General features: G+C 41.6%; 1 protein-coding gene across 3 annotated transcripts in view; it reads right to left on the reverse strand.

The window, feature by feature from the left end:
- LOC109632380 (kelch-like protein 29) overlaps nt 1-19,549 on the reverse strand; it is a 213,193-nt gene that overhangs the window by 33,087 nt on the left and 160,557 nt on the right. For all 3 annotated transcript variants that reach the window (XM_020091615.2, XM_020091613.2, XM_020091614.2), the window contains 2 exons: nt 18,383-18,581; nt 2,225-2,407 (listed from right to left, as the gene is read on the reverse strand). In XM_020091615.2, coding sequence (XP_019947174.2) covers nt 2,225-2,407; nt 18,383-18,581 — 382 coding nt within the window. The remainder of the gene's footprint in view (nt 1-2,224; nt 2,408-18,382; nt 18,582-19,549) is intronic.

Here is a 19,549-nt window from a genome sequence, read left to right on the forward strand (position 1 = left end):
TGTTCCTGAGTGATAGTTGCAGGCACTTTCCAATGGTTCAGTAAGCTTCCTAATAAAAGTAGCAAGTGACTCTAATACATATATGGATTAGGACAACTAAAGAAATGTATACATCTTGTCCTATATTCTAAATATAAAATCCCTGTCCGGCTCTAAAATAGAAATAAATGCATTTAGCATAAAGAGCAATAAACTTTTTAGTATGGTTTATGGCATCAAGTGACAGGATAAAGATTAAAATGTTGTTTTTATTTCTCGCTTCAAAGCTTCTATTCAATATTGAAATCTTCATTCCCAAATGCTTTTTGGGGGGTTAAAGGAAAAGTGAAAGACTTGGACAACTTTGACAGGAAGTAGTTTCCTGCTGCAGGTGAACCAGCCAAGCAACAAAACTGTACTTGTTTGAGCTCTTTTTAAAGCAGCCCTGTTAGCTGTGCAGCCTGACATGTAACGCCGGCTGTCTCAGCGTCCCTGCTCCCAGTGTGAGGAAGGTTACAGACCGGAGCCCGCTGATTGGCTCGCCAGAACACCTAAGATTTCCCCACCGGCCGCCTGACTCCCAGCGGACACATGCAGACCTGTTCCAATGCCCAAACACAAATTTACATTTATATGAAAAAAAGGGGAGAGGAAAGGTACACGCAGGACAAATCCTGTTGCATTTCCACGGGTGCAATGTCAAGGTCTGATTACCATGCAGGATTCTCGCACAAATGGACCGTGGAGGGAGAAATTTGGTCTAGCTCTGGAGGAGCAACTTAAAGGTGTCTCACAGAGGGAGTCACAGAGTGCACAGTGTGCGACTGTGGAACAAAATAAACTGCAGAACACTGCAGACACTGTAAAGCCAGACAGAGAAAAAAAAAAGTTTCAAGAAAATTGCACCTCAGAAGGTGAATAGAAGAGACATTTTATAAAAAACAACCCCTGAAAAACTTTCAAATCAGCTGATGAGTAAGGCCTGAGGGCTGGCAGCCTTTTAACACTGTTTGTAAAGGTCACAGGAAGACGTCTGCAGCCTGAGCAGCTTCACTTTACTGAAGCATATCTGATACAGAGTGAAAATGTGCTTGATAACAGATCACAAATGTCAAGTTTGGAGTCCTGAGTCTCATTATGATGCAAGTGACTTTGACAAAAGAGGTCAGAGACAAGAAAGTCAACAGAAAGTATTTTGTCATGTATCATTTAACCTTTTACATGGAACCATAGAACCACAGAATGCATCAGGACAAAATATCTTCACCTCCTGGTTGTTATGAAACTGAAGATGCTCTACATTTTTTTACTCAAGTTTCTTGAGGCAAATTTGTTCTGTCGACTTCAGTTTCCAAGACCAAGATGGAAATTTTAAAAGCCGACTCCAAAACTCCAGTGTTTCTCAAGTGTCTCTTGTAGCTGATTTTCATCACCTCCACTAAGGAGAAGGATGTGTCTCAGGAAAGAATCCATAAATTCTGGGACAGAACTGGATCAGGGGTCACGTCTTTAACATTGAGTTTTTTTCTAATTTCTCAGACAATAATTTATGAATCTTGATGAAAAAAAAAAATGTTGAGAGGACTAATATTAAGTAGTTTTTGCATTTTAATCCAAAAAACATAATTTGGATCTTGTGAATTTAAATGTGGTTTCATAAGAGGAGTGTTGGGCCTGGGCAGAGGTATGCAGTCTGCTGAGAGTCTAGTTTTATTGAATGCAAGTAAATAACTTAAAAAGATTCATAAATCCAACTTATTTGTAGCATGTATTTAATCCAATTGCATGGAGATGTACTTCTGTTTTATTAAAGGGTTGGACTTAATTTTTATTGAAAATGATTTACTTCCAAATATTTTAATAGTTAATATGAGTGCAGGGATTAGCACTACCCAGGTTGCCTCACGACAAGAGGTTCAAATCTCAGTTCATGCCATTTTGAGTGTTATTCCATTGTTTACTTGGGTTGTAAACGTTTCAAAGACATGCGGGGTGAGGTTGATGATTTAAAATGACCTTAGGTGTGAATATGAGTGTAAATGGTTGTTTGGGTGTCCCTGGATTGGCTCCAGCTGCCCCTGCGAGCCTCAAAAGGATAAGTGGTAAGGATAATGGATGGATGGAAGTAATATGAAGTGTTGCTGGATGAAGGGATAACCGTTCTCTACTGAAGGCATCTACTGTCCTCCTCCGCTGATCCTCTAAATCTTAGTTTGTGCTGTTGGAGTGGAGTGATTTAATTTACCTGACAGGTAGATGTTGTCCCCCGCTGAGATGACGCTGAAGAACTCACGGTCGTAGAAAGGCAGGCTGGCCAGCGGGTACCACTTACTGTTCTGCGGGTTAAAACAGGTAACTGCTGTCAACGAGCGCTGGCTCATCCCGATAGCCTGACGCCCTCCCACCAAAACAATCACCTCTGCTACACCTGGAGGACAAAGGAACAGGAGGAGGATGCAGGAAGATGATAGGGGTGGACAAAGGAAATGAAAAGACAGAAAAAGAGCAGACTGTCAGGGTTTCCACCAGTTAATAATGGACAAGACTGAATCAAAAATACCCAATGAGACGCTCAGCGCTGCAGTAACGAGCAGCATAATGTCTCCTGGCATGCTGCACACTGTTTAAAAGATTTATACACGACTTTAACAGTTAAATGTGAATATTTTTATACATTCAATAATAAAATGATTTAAAAAACACCTTCATTTGCAGAGGGGAACCTTGATGAGCTGCTTGATGCACAATCAGCCATAGATTGCAAGTCTGCTGTTTTAAATTGAGCAGGCCTTGAGTCAGTAAGCTTTTCAGGAAATGCAAAGCAAGAAGCAAATAATAGAGAAGTTTCCTCTCAGTCTCAAAAAAAAGGAAAAAGTTAAATGGCAAAGTGTAACTCAATTACCAGGACTGATGGGGCTGCAGTTTGCTCTGTTATTCTATGTTCCCACACATGACACAAGCACTGACCTACACAGTCACTGTCCACACACGTACAGTGAAACACACACTTCTCAGATAATCACAAAATCAATACACAAGAATCAATATGTGTACATTTATATGTGGAGATGTGTCTTGTCTCACAAACAGACACACTCACACACACACTAAGGGCCTTCTGTGATTAAGAAGATACTTGAAACATGTTCAGTCGATCTCTGCTGCACTCACACACACACACACACACACACACACACACACACACACACACACACACACACACACACACACACACACACACACACACACACACAGCTTCTGGATAAAGACACCACTGATCCAAAACACACAAACAGGTTGGCAGGCTGCCGAGTGCACGTCTCAGGTCCTCTCAGTCTTCAGCAGCAGGCACCAGTGAGCAGGCAGGAGGACAAGCCGCCAGACAGAAATGAGCTGTGTGTTTGTAAGCAGCAGGCAGACGGGTAGAGGGAAGCGAGCCAAGGCGAGAGAGGGAGAGAGAGAGTGTGAGGTGAGGAGAGGCAAAGAGTGAGAGAGGGAAGGAGAAACAGAAGCAATGAGAGGAAGGGAGAGCTAATCTTCATACATTCCGGACTGAGACCAAACGCTGGTTATCTGCCCTGATCGATAAACTTCCGCACACTCACTCTCCTTCCGGGCTCATCCATAGCCATAGGCGCCTTGTCTTGTCTTCTTTCTGCTTCTGCCATCCCCACATTTTCACTTTCTCAAGCCTCTCACTGACTATCAAAACTGGTAAAACAGAGAGCTTTTTCAAGGAAGAAGAAAGATGGGGGAAAAAACTACAATGGGCTTTGCTGAGGCTGAGCAAACAGACAGAGCAGTGAGTACTACCTCAGACATATCGTGGACATACAGCTTAGACTTAGTGGACAGCTTAAGCCCGGCTATTTTCCCTCTGTGAGTTTTTAAGAATGTGTTCCCCTTGCGTAGAGCTGGTGGAAAAAACAAAGTAGCGGCTGAAGGAGAAATTGCAGCGGTGTCACGGCGAAGGTGGTCTGGTACACCAGCTAAAACAAGGACAATCATGACAAAATACAGAGGTTGGCGGAGTTGTCCGCCTCTCTGGCAGCACGTGTGAAAGATGTGCTGACTTGGAGCGCTGCTAAAAAAGATTTGAGCTGAACCTGCTGCCGTTGTAGGCCAGTTTTCGAAGCCTCGTGGCATCGCGCCCCGGCTCCCAGCCTCAAACGGCACTGAAGACCTCTAACAGACCTTGGATGTGTGGCTAATAAATGGGAGAGTAGTTTTATAGGACGGTCGCAGCTACAGCAGCGGCTCTTTGAAAAAATATGAAGTGAAAACGGGCTGTTTGTCTTTCCTCTCATGAGCCTCCAACCATACCTCCACACACAGATTAATTATACTGACTTTGTTCCACTATTGTTCCTCCTCGGCTTTGCTCTACATATTTGTACTCCATTTGTCTTTATCACACACCGTTTTTCGAACTTTATTGGATTTTAAAAGTTCGACTGTTTTCTCTTCCTTTACACGATTACAAATTTCATCTCTTCTCATCAAATTTCTTTTCATCCTATTAGCTGTTTCTGAGTCATTGTGGGATTTTCACTTCTCCACAAGCATGTCAATCAATGCTCGACTGTTTAAAGTTTGGTTTATATCATTCCAAAAAAAAAGACATTTATTATTAAGACACAGTAAAGATACAAATATTCAATTTCCTGATGCTGCGGCTTTGTTGAAATGTTCCTCTTTAGTCCTAAAACATAGCAACAGACTAATAGAGTCATTTCTTTTGTTGTTTTTCTGGGTACAATTTCTCCTCTACTACACTTGAACCCCCACAGTGTTTAATTAGGCCAACCTAAGCAATTCAACATACCGCTCCAACGTGCCGGATTGTGCATCTGTGCACATGCAAGTCTTTATTATCATCTAGTGCACATGTGCGCGGCTGTTCTCTGCGCTTTCCGCTTGACAAGACACGTCAGGGAGAATCCACATCTGGGCGCATTGGCTACTGTGCTGCTTTGACCCCTGAAGCCCTGAACACATTCACAAGCCAACGCAACCCAACACCAGCCTGTCAGAATGCAACAAAACAGGAGAGGGGGCACCTTTGATGGGAGGGGGAGTCACGGCATCGGATCAGATGGTTGTGCGGGTGTGTGCGAGTTTTCTCAGGCAACGAAGCCTCGCAGGGACGGCTGTCAGTCAGTCGGAGGTTTGATGGGAGTTTGGCGGAGGGATGAAGGGATGGGGGATCGAAGAATGGAGACGAGCCGGTTGGGGATGAAGGAATAACCAAGTCTTGACAGCTCTTGTTTTTTTTCCTCCTGACAGAGTTTATACCCATGACAGTTTGGGGAGAAAATGTCTCCTTTTCCTGATTGTTGCAGACCTTTTGTTAGATTTCTGCTATATTTTTAACCTGTCTATATAAAGCAAAAACACCTGAGGAAAACAAGCAGATAAACTAATTTTAAGCGGATGCTAACTAGTTCAACCAGTCACTTTTTAGCATCTCTACTGGATGTGTCTTGTTTGTGAATCCTAGCTTCCAAAGTTTAAACGTTATTTGTACTTTCAACAAACTACTCAACAGTGTGGTACTGGAATGTAAAAATTCCATTAATATTAAGATTAGAGATTTGGATAATCAGCCATAATGTTTTACCATCCAAGGTAGACGCTCCTAGAAGCCACAGGTCTGTATCAACTGGGTTTTAAGAAAAACATTTTTTATTAGCAATATCAGAAATACTACACTATCCTCAACCCTCAGGTGTAGTAGCAACAGCTGTGATTGATGCAGCTCGCTGTTGCCATGGAAATGTTTGCCACAACTCTGAAAATCATGTCGGCTACCATCCGAGTCCAAAGGGCTGAATCAGTCTTAACTTGAGCCTTTTTTCTGTTTTCCAATATTCTTTTCTCTTGTAGCTGGTGGACCTGGTTCCAGACATAAAACTCTTTTTATAAGGATTTCCTGAAACATCAATGAAGAAAGTGAATGGGAAATCTACTACAGGATCCAGAGTTATTCTAAAAGTGGACAATCACTGTTACACTCTAGTTATTTCTTTCTTTTTAATCCTTTTTAAATATTCACTGACCCTGAACTGACCCTGTAATAATCACTCTACTTTATCTCTGTCTGGACTCCATCAACATATAAATCCCTTCTGCTAATACTGTATTCTCTGGTACTTTGCGAGACAGGCTCCAGTGGGTTTGTCCATTCGATTTATTAAAACATAAATAGAAAAATATTGATGACAGCTGTTTGAGTGATTAAAATGGTCAGTTACAGCAAGTCTTCACATGAGACAAAACTAAAAGGGCAACATCTGGACAGAGCCCAGTATTAAAAAGGAGGTTTAGCTCTCTGAAAGCTTTAACTTGTGTGGCAAACAGAAAAAAGCCTATGCTAAGTATATGCTCTGACAGACGGACAGGGTTGTGTCAGGTCTGAATCTCAAATTGAAGTTGATGCCCACCCACGGAGCAGACACACACAAACACACATACATACTGTAGATACGCACACACACACCCTGACAGTTCTTCCTGTGACTTCCTCCCAACTAAATGAAACCTGTCCGTGACAGGACCCACGTTGTCTGTGTTTTACCCCATGCTAGAACAAGCTGGATCCTCACAAACACACAAAGACAGACTTGCACAGATGTACAGTCACTTGGGAAGAGGAGCGACTGATGGATAGATGAAGACGGAACGGAAATATTGTGGCGTTTCCTCTTCCATGTGCTGCCACACTGGGCCTTATCTCACCTTGCTATGTGTCTCCTTGCTCTCTGCTTCATGCTGTGACCCTGCTTCCCTTATTCCTCTTCTCTTTTACCCCGTGGTTAATACCTCCCTCTCTCTCTTTGACAACCCAAGGGGGAGACTTTGCTCTATCTCTCTTTTTTCTCTGCAAGCCCGTCTCCCTGAAACCCCAGGAATCTTTGCTGTTTCTTTCCAATATATATTCTCCTTTTCATCTTCCTTCACTGCTTCCTGTTATTCACCTCATGCACATTTCAACCTGAGTGTTTCAGCCTCCATGCCCTTATTTTAACCAGCCATACGTCGGCTACAGTCAAAGGGACGCTGCAGGGTTTGCTGGGGTGAAGTTGAATCAAAGGTTACACCTCGGCTCGAGAAACCCATGCCTTGCTGATTCACATGGCAGATTCATCCTGCCGAGATGAGATGAAAGTCAGATTTCCTTAAAAGAAACTGGTTTGCAGCCAAACAAGGTCCAGCTTCAAAAGTTTTTATTTGACTTTGGAAATGGCTTTTGACATAATCTCAGATCAAGGTCCACAGAACTCAGATTATCCGTACACAAATCTTATGAGGGTTCGAGCTCTGTTTTTTTATTAGTCTTTAACTTTATCATTATCCTGAAGAAAATTCACTGCCAGAAATTCAACAGATCACAGGTGAGACAAAAAACAACAGTTTATTCTAGTGTGATGAGAAACACGTTTAATCCACATGTTACCTGTATAAATATATATATGTGTAAATATACCTATATAGTGTTTAAGTGGTGCGTCTACTCACTGCGTATTCTGGCCTCAGTGACACCTGCACTCTCACAGCTCAGAGCCATTTATATCTCACTGCTGGTCCATTTCCTCTTATCTCTGCTGCCTCTCTCTCTTTGACTTTTTTTCTTTTGTAATCTGAAAATTTCTCTCCCAGGGTGTTAATTTGCTATGGTGAGGATCAGGGGGCCAAAGGCTCCCAAACAATGTCAGGGTCCGGGGAGGACGCAGTGTCTATGCATGCGCATGATTTGGAGTGTTGGTTATTTTTTCTGCTGGGCTTCTGCTCAGCAACAATCTGTGCAGCTGTGATTGTTGCACTTGGAAGTGGAGACAAACATTTAATGTGGCCTCAAGTGTCAGTTGACTGAAATGACTGAGTCACACGTTTTGACCTCTTTATATACAGTCTATGGTTTTGACAATCATATCTGTGGTGGATATGTTTGAATGATGCAGGCATACAGATCTGTGCCAGGACGAGACTGTGATAGGTGGACAACCTTACAGCTGATTGGCCGGCTGCAACGTAAAATAATGGAGCATTGGACATAGTTTTGAATTTGACATTGCTGCCATTTAATTTTGTCCAACTTTTACCCTGTTTTTGGTTAGTCTTAGTTTTTACTTGTTAATTTTACTTGATGATTTTTGCATAGATTATTGTGATGTTTGATTTTGTTCACTCCAAACCAAAGAGAATATCCTCACATTTTGTTAAGTAATTGGGATAATAAATACTTTCATTGAGATGTACATTGATTGTTCTGTGGCTTGGGGACTTGGGGAAGAGGTTGAAATCATCTCGGCCTCCCCCTAGACGGGACATGTTCTAATCAGGTCTGTGATCCTCGCAGCTTTGTCACAAACTCAACAGTATCGTGTCCCCAATACAAAGAATGATCTACATACCTATTGTCTCTGTGAGCAGCTTTTTCTGGAACAACTTTCTGCTGAAGAAATAGTCCCAATGAAAACTGAGCAGGGTTTGTTCTGTGGATATTCTAGAGGTACAGGGACACTGTCACTGGAAAGAGATGCTGTTGAATTTTTTTTAAATGTAATATTCAATGCTGTGAGCAGTGCACATGAAATTTCATTTCCCCCTCCATATCTTGTGTTGGAACAATGACACAAATCTAAGGGAGCAAATCTGGGCAAAAAAACACTAAAAACTGCAGTATCTGCACATCTAGACACAACTGGAGGAGACTGAGAAAATATTTTCTTGCAATTTCGTTGAACCTTCTAACTTTTGCGGAATTTGAATCTCATACATTGTGATTTGATAGATATGGGCTCACATGCACACGCAGCCTGAACAACTGATCTGCACCATCAGCAGACGCAGTGATAAAGCTCTAACCAGGTTCAGTCTGTCTGCTGAATATTGGATGAGGAATAGCTTTGCAGCCTTGCAGCAGGTACAGAGGGTCAAAGTGCCAGATGTGCTATGAGAGATGCTTAGGCTGATCCATGTTCCTGTAAATGCTGCTCGCTTCGGCTCCAAGCACGAACCGCAGCTCTGGGAAGAGAATGAGTCAAATTTTCTGGCAACAGCCGGAGCGATTGTTCACCCGCGTACTCCTACACCTCTCTTCCTCCTCCTCCTCCTCCATAACTCAGCCTGACAGTAGTCACCAGTCAAAAGGTCAAACAGACAGCAACTTAATTTTGGCTACAGCTCCTGCAGACATTTAGACCAAAGGTTATCTAATCTGGATTTACTGCCTTCATGTTACATTTATGAGCCGAGATAGATGTGTTTGCTCGAGATCTTCACTGATAGGCCCCCACAAATATCACAGACCCATACTTCAATTCTCCAGTGAGTAGGTGCATCCAACTTTCTGTCTCTCTGTGCTGTTCACCCGCTCTGTTTCTTTCCTAAGAATACAATCTCATACTCCAGAAATAAAATCGGAAGAGGTTCCGCTGAAGGGCACTCCTCACTTTGATCGATTAAGACATTTCTGGCACATTCTCCCGCATCCCTCTCTTCCAGCTGGAGAGGTGAAACGGAGTAATCTCACGCTGCATTGGCTCTAAAAAGACAAACCAGGCTGAATAATTACACAGAGCAGGACAATAATCAACAAAAATCCTGACATAAGAAAGACAAGGCTTGGAATTGTCTCTCCAACCTGCTGACAGCCTCCCCAGTGCCCATCACCTCACTTAATGGTTAACTTTGAGGATGTGCAACCAGAGAGAAAAGATGACAAATAAATTCAATTATTGCTTTAAAAAGAGCCTCTGTCAGCGCTGACGAAGGAACATTTTAGAAAAACGTCGGGGCGATCAGAAAGACGGTCTTAATCAGGCCCGAGCCGGAAGCAGTGGGAGGCAGACTTCAGAGGAAAGTCATCGGATGAGCATTTATGCTGCTTGCAAGGTGTGAATCTCGTTCTCCTTTCTTTGCGGTGGTGGTGATGCGCTGCGACCACTCTCTGAGGAGCCGCTGGCCGGCAGAGGTGTGAACGTGCAGATGAATGTCGTGCCTGAGGGGCCTCAGACCTCTCAGAACAGCCCCGGCTTTATTATCTCCATGCTGCGTGGACGCAAGCCAAGCTATTGTGTGGGCTGTTAAAATGAAATCCAGCCATTTTAAAAAACCACTGTACAACCAGCGCACTGTTTTATTTTGGCTGTCCTTGTGCTGCCGGAATGTAAAACGGTCAATAACATTTGATATCAACATTTCCAAAGGAATTGAGGGAGCAACTTAAACCCTGCTGCAACATGCACCAAGGTTCTGATCTGAGTTTAAGAAAAAGGATGAAGCTTTGAACTGATTATTCTACAACTGCAATTCATGTTTGAGGAATGAACTTGCTTGCAGGGGTGTTTCAGAGGAAGGGAAACACTGGGCCCCAATGGGAGAGGGCCCTCAAGCCTGGAATGAGAAGTTTGTTTTTGTAAATTAAAATTGACTGAATAAATCAGATGAGACTGAACTTTGCATGAAGAGTAGCAAACTAGGATTTTAGCTTGGAGCATATTTACATTTAACATAAATTAAATAGCTACAATGTCAGATGACTTATTTATTAACATAACCTAACAGAGCTTAACATCATGAAACACTTGGCCCTCGGTTTCAGGAACAGCCGCTGAGAGCAGTGACAGGTCCCTGAAATGTTGCTGAGGATGAAAACATTTTCACCCATATTTCGGAGAATAACAAAGATGTCTTAATGAAAAGACTAGAATCCTTCTGCAGTGGAAACCATGATCTGCATTGTTTTTTCGACTTAACTATAAGGCATGATTGAATTTAAGGACTGAACTATGTGCTCTACTGTGCGCATTGATATTCCTGCAATATTGATCATTATATTCTCAGTAAACATACATTGTTGTTTTTTTTCTTTCTGACGTTTTAATAATTTAGCATTTAGGGATATATGCTTTTGAACTAAACATAAAACACGACACACAAATTTCTTCAGTTGTCTTTTATTATGCAGTATAGTAAATGTTTTCTAAATGTAGGGGTTTGACAACTAAGAGGTTTTTTTTGTAGCATTGTCTTATTTCTTGGGAATGATAAATACTTAATGAAGAAAATAAGGTTCTTGATTCTCTGAGCGATCGTCATTTAACCACAGTTTAAGTATCACGCAGTAAATGTAGCTTAGAGGGTTGAAATGTGGTCAAATTTCCCACTTTGCAGACTTACACACACACACACACTATTATTTGTCTAAAAGTGTAACGGTTCATTAGAGACTACATCACAGATTCATGAGAGATGTGAATCAAGGCTACATCTATTTCATTTTAAAATGAAAACAATATCTGTCCACACAAGTGTTTTGGCTCTGTATACATTTTAGCCTCCGTTTATTCTAGCACACCCAAAAACGCATATCAGGTGACCACTCGTGCACATGCCCATTGTACATTAGTGGTCACATGATATGTGTTTTCGTGCGTTTTACTGTTGGGCCTTGGCGGTGCTGTGTGCTCTAATGCGTGGCATTTTGTAAACAGGAAGGCAAGCACGTCCTGCTGGACACAGGAATCGTTGTGGATTGCTAAACAGTTGTATAATTGTTAAATCAGAATTTAACTGCACAACAGCTGTTTTCCTTTGGAATGGGGATCATGAGGAGTCTGACGAGTCAGTGATGACTTTGTTTGGACCGAAAAGAACCAATAATCAGCAGTTGTGAGTGTCTACATCATTGTTTCCCCCAAAATATTCCTGCTTGTCTTTACTAAAACACAACCCCAACAGGACCAGCAGCGTTACCACACTTCTGCGATTCAGTGGATCTGCAACTCTTGGCCAGGCGTATCTGTATCAGAGTTGATGTAGTGATGTGAATTTAGCGTAAAAGAGGAAGCGGGCACGCAGACTCTAGAGACTGCTGATGTATAGGGCCCAGAATTCTGTGCTGCAGGCATGTGACACGCAGGCTTGAACCTGCTCCATCCTCAACATCTCATCTCAGTTGCCCTTAATGCTGCTGCTGCGTTTCCGCCTTTAGACTCATGATTACTTGATTACAGATGATGAAGTAGACAGGGAGAGAGAGAGACAGACTCAGAAAGAGCGGAGCCAATGTTTAAGGATTCCTTTCCACAGTGTATGTACTTAAAGGTTTAACAGTGTGTGTGTGTGTGTGTGTGTGTGCAAGCGAGACAGAGAAACAGTGTGAGCCGTGCTGGACCCCTGTGTCTCCTAGTCATTACAGCTCATTTGTCTGAGTGCTATTCCACTTGGCTGGGTTGAGTTAACAGTTTGCCCTGGTGCTCTCCTCCCTCTTCTGAGCTGAGCACAGCGACACATGTAGAGAGGAGGAAATGGGAGCATAATGTATGGGTTTGACACTGTAGAAAGCACACGCATCACGTATGCTAAAGAAAACTTCTCACGCTCCTTCATAGCAAACAAACACGTGAGGATGTAAACATCAGTGAAATCAGAGCACGTCCTTGCCTTCAGACAAAAAAAAGGTTTGTGAGTAAACCCGGCAGGTAATCCCCCTGATCCCCTGGAAAGACTAATGACAGCTAATCAGATGCACATCCACACTCTAATTAACCAATTACGCAGCTACTGGATACACATACAGTACGCAGATTACAGTGGATTCACTATGAGACACTCATAGATTTCACTTTACCCAAGACCCCTTTTCTGGGCAAAAGTCAAGATGCTGTTAAGAAGACATCAGCTACATCCTCTCTGGCGTCCTGAGAAGTTCACTACTGTTTCTATAAATAGAATAAAACCCTTTTCAAAATACACACAATAATGCCATCTGCTTTTTTCCCTCACTCTAGTCGGGGGTTGATGGCAGAGAGAAACTTTCAAACTGTTCAAATCAAATATGATTCATCGATCATAATCGGGGAAAACATTGGGCCTGTGTCAGGTTCAGACACAAAATCAGTCAACATCAATGTCCTGTTGGATTCAGGGTTGCTGTGGCTCAGGAAGAAGAGCGGCTAGGCCACTAACCAGAAGGTTGGCTGGTTCGATTCTAATTTCCCCCATTCTGCATCCTAAATAACCGACAGCTGTGCTAACACAGGGGTATAAGTGATGTATGATAGAGCACATATAGATGCGCTGTATGTGTGTGAATGAGTGAAACTGTTCTGTGTTGTGTTTTGAGTGGTCATCAAGACTAGGAAAGGGCTAAATAAATATAGGTTTGTAGGTTTGGTCAAAAAATGGCAGCCCGAGCCAAACTCCACTGAACACACAGGCACAAATTAAAAACCCAAGCATACAAAGCATTCTTTAAATCTAAAATTATGTTTAAGTTCGAGGATTACACAAAGCAATTTCTATGCTGAATATCTTTTGGGCCCCTTAATTAAAAATCTAATAAAATTAATGTGAACACCATTCACACAGTTAAACGTTCCAGAATGCAAAGTAGGTGCAAAGTGCGACGGTGAACTGTCTCATTTCCAGTCAGCGAGGCGACGCAAAAATAAACTTTATGTCACGGTGGTTAGACTTTTATGACTCTTGCCGTCTCGTAATTCTGAGAGAAAAACAGATTTGTGCAGATGTTGTCCAGCATCGTTATACAGCTCATTTTGATGCTAGTTCCATTAACTCTGCACAGGAGCACACAGTGCACGGTGACATGGCAGGACCTTTCAGAGCGTGTGATATAAAAATTAACAATCAATAAAAACTGGGCAATTAAGGAAAGAAAGAAGTTGCAACAATGCAGCACAGCGGGATTCAATTCAAGGAAAAACCTGAGCAAACAAGACAGTTAACGGGTGTGTGGAAAATGCTTCTATTCAGCTCTAATAGAAATTCTGTTTTTAGGGCTTACAGCTAATGGAGCAATGGCTCATTAAACGTCAGTCTTTTTTGTTGGATAAAAACATTTTTCATACCAATCCTGAACACATTGAAGGGTGTGAATTCATAGGCCATTGATATTAATATTCATAGCTTTCTTATCCTTGATGTGATACAAGAGATTAAAGATAAAAAAGAGATTTTCACACACATTTTTACCATAATCATAATAAAATACTTAAAGCCGCTTTAGTCATTATTTCTATATTAAGAATGGATAAAAAGATGACATGTAATTTGATGTAATGTAAAGGGTGCCACTGTAGTAAAGAATCCATGATTGCAGACTCTGCACTTACAGCTCTACAGAGACTTTAAGCAGTTTATTTCTAACTAATTGGTTTGGTTTTACATCCCATAACTTTACTGTTTTAAATTCACTCCCACCTATTTATCAGCAGCATTGTTTCTCTCCAGCAGCAGCAGGGAACACTTTTCTGCAAAAACAAACTCTTTACACCCACTGCACTGGTACCTGCCCAGCACCAAGTGGCAGTCAGACAAAGTTTACGACTGGATGGTAACACAGTGGAACGTTCAGCAGCTAAAACCAACAGATATTTCCCTCAGGAGCTGGTGAAAACAAAACAAGGATAAAAGCAGAGTCAATATTAGAAACACAGCATATTAGTCAGTTGACTTAAATGAATGCTATTGCTTTGGGTCTGCTGGATGAGAAAATTGGCCAATTGCTGTAACAACTTTACGTAATTATATGTCACTGCCTATTTCAGTGAAACACAAATATGTAAACACACTGTATTTCATAAAGAGCTTTATGGTGTAATCAGCCACTGAAAGCCATTTACAATACAGCACAATACAGTGCTTCAATATACAGCACTTTTTTCTATCACACACCATTCACACACTGTAGAGATAACAGCACATAAATGGCCGCCCACTACATGTTGTCCTTGTCCTTTGTTGAATGTTGTAGGGTATAGGGTTATATACACAGTACCACTGTTATGAAAGAACTGACAACTTTACTTTTCAAAAGTTAAATGTTCTGCACAGTTCTCCTCAAAAGAACAGTTTCACAACATGTTTTTTTTTTAACTGTGTACGATATAAAAGAATAGCCAGCAGCCTTGATCCGTGGCTTAGCTTTGACAAAGACTGAAGACGAAGGGAGGGGACACTGAGCATGGTTCTGTGTGAAGTCAACAAAATCCACCTTCTAACACCTCTGAATATCAAAGAATGTAGTTGTCCACTAGTACCTGTCTGACCTCATCCACCAATATACTCCATCCTGCAATTTACGGTCCTCTTGTTAGCAGGATTACACAAAAAAGACTGAGCAGATTTCCACAAACCTTGGTGGAAGCACACTGTATGACTCGGGGAAGAAAAGAATTTGATGCAGATCTAGATCAGGGGGCAGATCCAACAATTATTTTTTTCTCTGTCTCTAACATTCAGTAAAGGCGCTTTTAAACATTTTCACAATTTCCCAGGGAATAATTCATGGATTCAGATGAAAAGGCATATTTAGGGGAACTGATATCTATGAGTGGTGGAGTGGTGAAGCTTGATTAAACTAAAGGGAACTGTTGGGCCTTGGCGGAGGTATGTTCACTACTGAGTGCCATTGTAGTTTTTATTATTCTAATTAATGTGAATGAACAATGAACAACAATGAAAATCTGTTTTCCACATCAGTTTCCTACACACTGATTCACTGCTATCTATAACCTGCAAGTTGCTCTTTAAACTACTGCTATTACAAACACTGATACTCGCTTCAATGTTCAAGTATTTATATATATTTATATGTACTTTAACTTCTATTACTGGACTAAAAGATTTCATTTTAAAAGTAAAGGAGTGTTAGTTTAAATTCTGGCTCACAAAAAAAGGAATACTTTAATTTATCACAAAATGACTGAACGTTTGAGTCACTTTAAATACGTGTCCACACATACACACACTGCACGAGCACAAACACACCCACTATAATACATTCACATATGCACGCAACTCACAAGTTCACAGATTGACTGCGCTCAGCAAGAAGTGCTTCACGGATGGCAGTTTTCCTTTCTTTTTTCCGCCTGACAGACTTATCAACCGAGCTCAGGTGGTGCCCCATCTGCTTGCGCACATTTAAAATATCCACACACAAACACGCACACCCACATGCTCACTTACTGCTTACACAAGTAGACACAAGCTCCAGGAATAAACTCAATCAAACGTCTGCCCTTCAAACTTCATTTCCGAATCCCCGCAGCTCCCTCTCCGCCTCGCTCCCTCTGACCACTTCCCAACCTCTCCTCTTGTTCAACCACGTCCTGTCACTTTCTTGTCCTCTACACGGTGACCACATTGTGCAGCAACCTCGCGGTCTCCACCCAGTTTTTATTTAATCTTCCTCACTGTCCTGCATGTCCACGTGCTAGTCCCTGACGTCTAGCCTGCAGTCCCAGTGACTGTGCACCCTGCTGTGCAGAGCGCATCCTGTCCAATGCAGCAGATGGCTGAGCAACACATGCATGCACACAAACAATTACGACGGCCGACACGCACATGCATGCTCAAGCATGAAAAAAAACCATACTCAGGCCTTCAGGAATACACACAACTAAACAAAATGCTGAAGTACGTTCTTATTTATCTGAACAAAAAATCAGCACACACACATTTTTCCACCTCATGAAATAGACACACAAACACACTACTAAAACCCTCAGCACACTTTGCCAGTCTTAATAACAACTTCAGCTTCAGGAGTTCAAAACTTGATGTGGAAAACTTACATATATTTCTCATTCCCTGAGCCATCGGGGTATAATGCATCATGAATGTATTCATCCCAGCAGCATTTATGCATTTATATAATTCTGTTGTACAGACCCACAAGCTGCTGTGAATCAATACTCACTTCAGCCTGCATAATGGAGCTGTAGGACGTATATGATATGCACATACCAAACACTATAAAATGGGCCTTGGCAGAAAGCGCTTGGAGAAAACTGCTGAGAACAAAGAGAAACCACTGGATCGAGGATGAGTAATGGGACAACGCTGTGCGCATGTAAAGCCACAAATGTCTATTCTCGAGAGGCAAATGACTCTTTAGAAACCCTCCTGCGACTGCATTAAAGGCAATTAAGAATGCAAAAATATGAACCTAACACAATTCCCCCAGTGTTTGTTTACTCCCAAACAGACACAGTGGCTGGACAACAAGAGCTGGCTGGTAAACTGACCTCTGCATAGAGTGCCATTTGTTAGGCAATTATCTTTATTCTACCGAGCAGAAAAATACTTGTGCTGAATGGTAAGGTGTGCTGGTGCGAGGCTCATAACGCTGTGCAGACACTGCAATTAGGCAGCTCTTTACAGGGGGAAAGACGAGGTCCCTGGCCGACCTGAAGGAAAAAAATTAACGGCCAAAAGCAATTTGCAGGCGCCTTCCAATTGCCATGAATGATTCTTTGATTTTAACGATGTAAACAAACATGGCTCTTCAATGGCTTGGACATCGGTGGCAGTTGGACAGGGGACGGTTGGCTGGGTTGCTCAGAAAGCTAGGACAGACCCGACTCTGCCTTCGCTGGTGTTCAGAAGTTGTTACAGGAGATGTTTACATGATTGCTGTAAAAGAGCTCGGTAGCACACAGAAACCACAGGAAGCCAATGTTCTGGTTGGCAACTTTCAGCTTTCGTGGTAGCCTCTGTCATTCTTGGCTCTAGATGAACAGTTGTTTGATAGTGGAAAGTAAAAAATGGTCATCTGGAAATACTACCCTCTTGTACATTGTTTGGAAAACTTCATGGAGTTCTAAGCCCTTGGTTTCCAGCTGTGGGCTCAAATGAATTCACTGCAATGGAAAGTCAGGAACGCCTTCACCACTGTATCACCTCCAATATTATAAATAGAGGATGGTTGTTTATGGATGCATAAACACAGTTACATAAATTGTCTGAGCTCATGATACATTGATAAATGATTATCAAGCAACAATTTAAACATCAGAATTTTACACGATAAACATTAAAATAGATTAATGATCAATTTTGATTTATGTTTAAAATGACATATTCAAATCTGATGTTTAACAGGTAAAATGATCATTTTAATAACTGAAATGTTGTAATTACACTTGCTCATATTGTATATTACTTGCCTGAAAGTAATGTTTTGTTGTTTGAAGTTCATTTGGACTCCCTGTCAATTTTTTTAAGGTCTGAAGTACAGTTTCAAGGGACTTTTCAAGAACTTCTTTTCACGCCAAGCGGCCAACGAGGTATTAATTATTATTAATTATTAATGAATTGAACCAGTAAAAAGTCCTGTTGCATCACGTCTGGCTGAGCATCACAGTGTTCACTTTTATTTTAATGGGACATGCCTTATAATTTATTGAGATGTTTTGTATTTGGAATATCGTGTTTGGACTTTGATTTCAAAGAACCGACTTGCCTCTGTGTTGTCGTGAAAAGAGCTCTAATAAGTGGCTCAATTACACTGGTAGATGAACTTACCTTGTTCTACTGTCACCCAGTCTAAAGATCTTCATCATCTTATATGTAATGAGTGTGTGTTTACCAGCAGAAAGTCTTGGCCGAGTCCTGGGCGTCTGCATCTCCTGCCGCGCGTGGGGCAGCATGTGGTAACGCTTAGCTTCGTTGACCAGATCGCGACACGCCTCAGACGACTTGATCAGCTCCTCGTTGTCCACCACGTTCAGCAGGTAGGACGGGTGGATGAAAGGAAGACGCACCACCGCCAACAGCTCTGATAAATGCTGAGAAGACCAACAGAGAGAAGGAAAAATCAAGTTTTATCACAACGTATATTTGGATGTTGCAGGCAGCAATCAGTGAGTGTTAATGTAAATAATGTAGAAGAGGAAAAAATAAAGAGAAACAAAAGCAAACACTAATAAAACAGCGTCTGCAGACATCTAAACTAGTTTGGACTGAGTGAATGTACCAGCAACGATCAAAGAGATTTTACATGAACAGCATTAAGCAAATAGCAGATAAAAACAGACTGGATCAGAGTCAGTGAACACAGACACTAACATCTTTCTCAAAGAACAGATGGATTAACTCCAAATCTCATTATAAGGTTTTTTTGCCGTACAAATAACCCTTTAAAAAAAAAAAAGATGATAGGAAAAGCTGCTCATGTAATATTTCACGTCATATTTCATAAAAGCATGGGGCTGTTAGAGTGTGGAAACCTATTTGCAGTGAGACCCTTGGATCACTTACTGTCAGTGTCAGGCCCTCAAAGCTTCAGTTCAACACCCTGCATGTGTTAGCATTATATTTCTGTACTTGTGCAGGAGAAAATGCCCTGGCAAAGCCGGACAAATGAGAAAAATGGAGAAAGCTTTTTTCATGCTTGCCCCTTTATAGGTGTATTTACTCTTGTACATTTAAAAAACAAAGTAAAAGAGACTCTAGAGGCTTCTAATTCTTCAATAGAGTTGTTGATCATTAGGTGAAGAATCAAAAAATGCCATTTGGAAAATGTTTTTCAGTAGGTTCTGCTCATCATCCCACTTTTATATGTGCATTTTGTTACGCTGCAAGAGCCAAAATGAAGCTGGAGGAAATATCTCACCACTTGCACCTTCTGCTTCTGATTTTTTTAGACTGCTATTTGTCTGCAGCAGCTACATCGAGACCCACTTCTGTTAATATAAAGGTGAATGTAATGCATTCAAGCCGGGAGACAGTACTTGCCAAAGTTTTGAACATTAAA

Source organism: Paralichthys olivaceus, chromosome 19 (assembly GCF_024713975.1).
Source record: "Paralichthys olivaceus isolate ysfri-2021 chromosome 19, ASM2471397v2, whole genome shotgun sequence".
NCBI lineage: Eukaryota > Metazoa > Chordata > Actinopteri > Pleuronectiformes > Paralichthyidae > Paralichthys > Paralichthys olivaceus.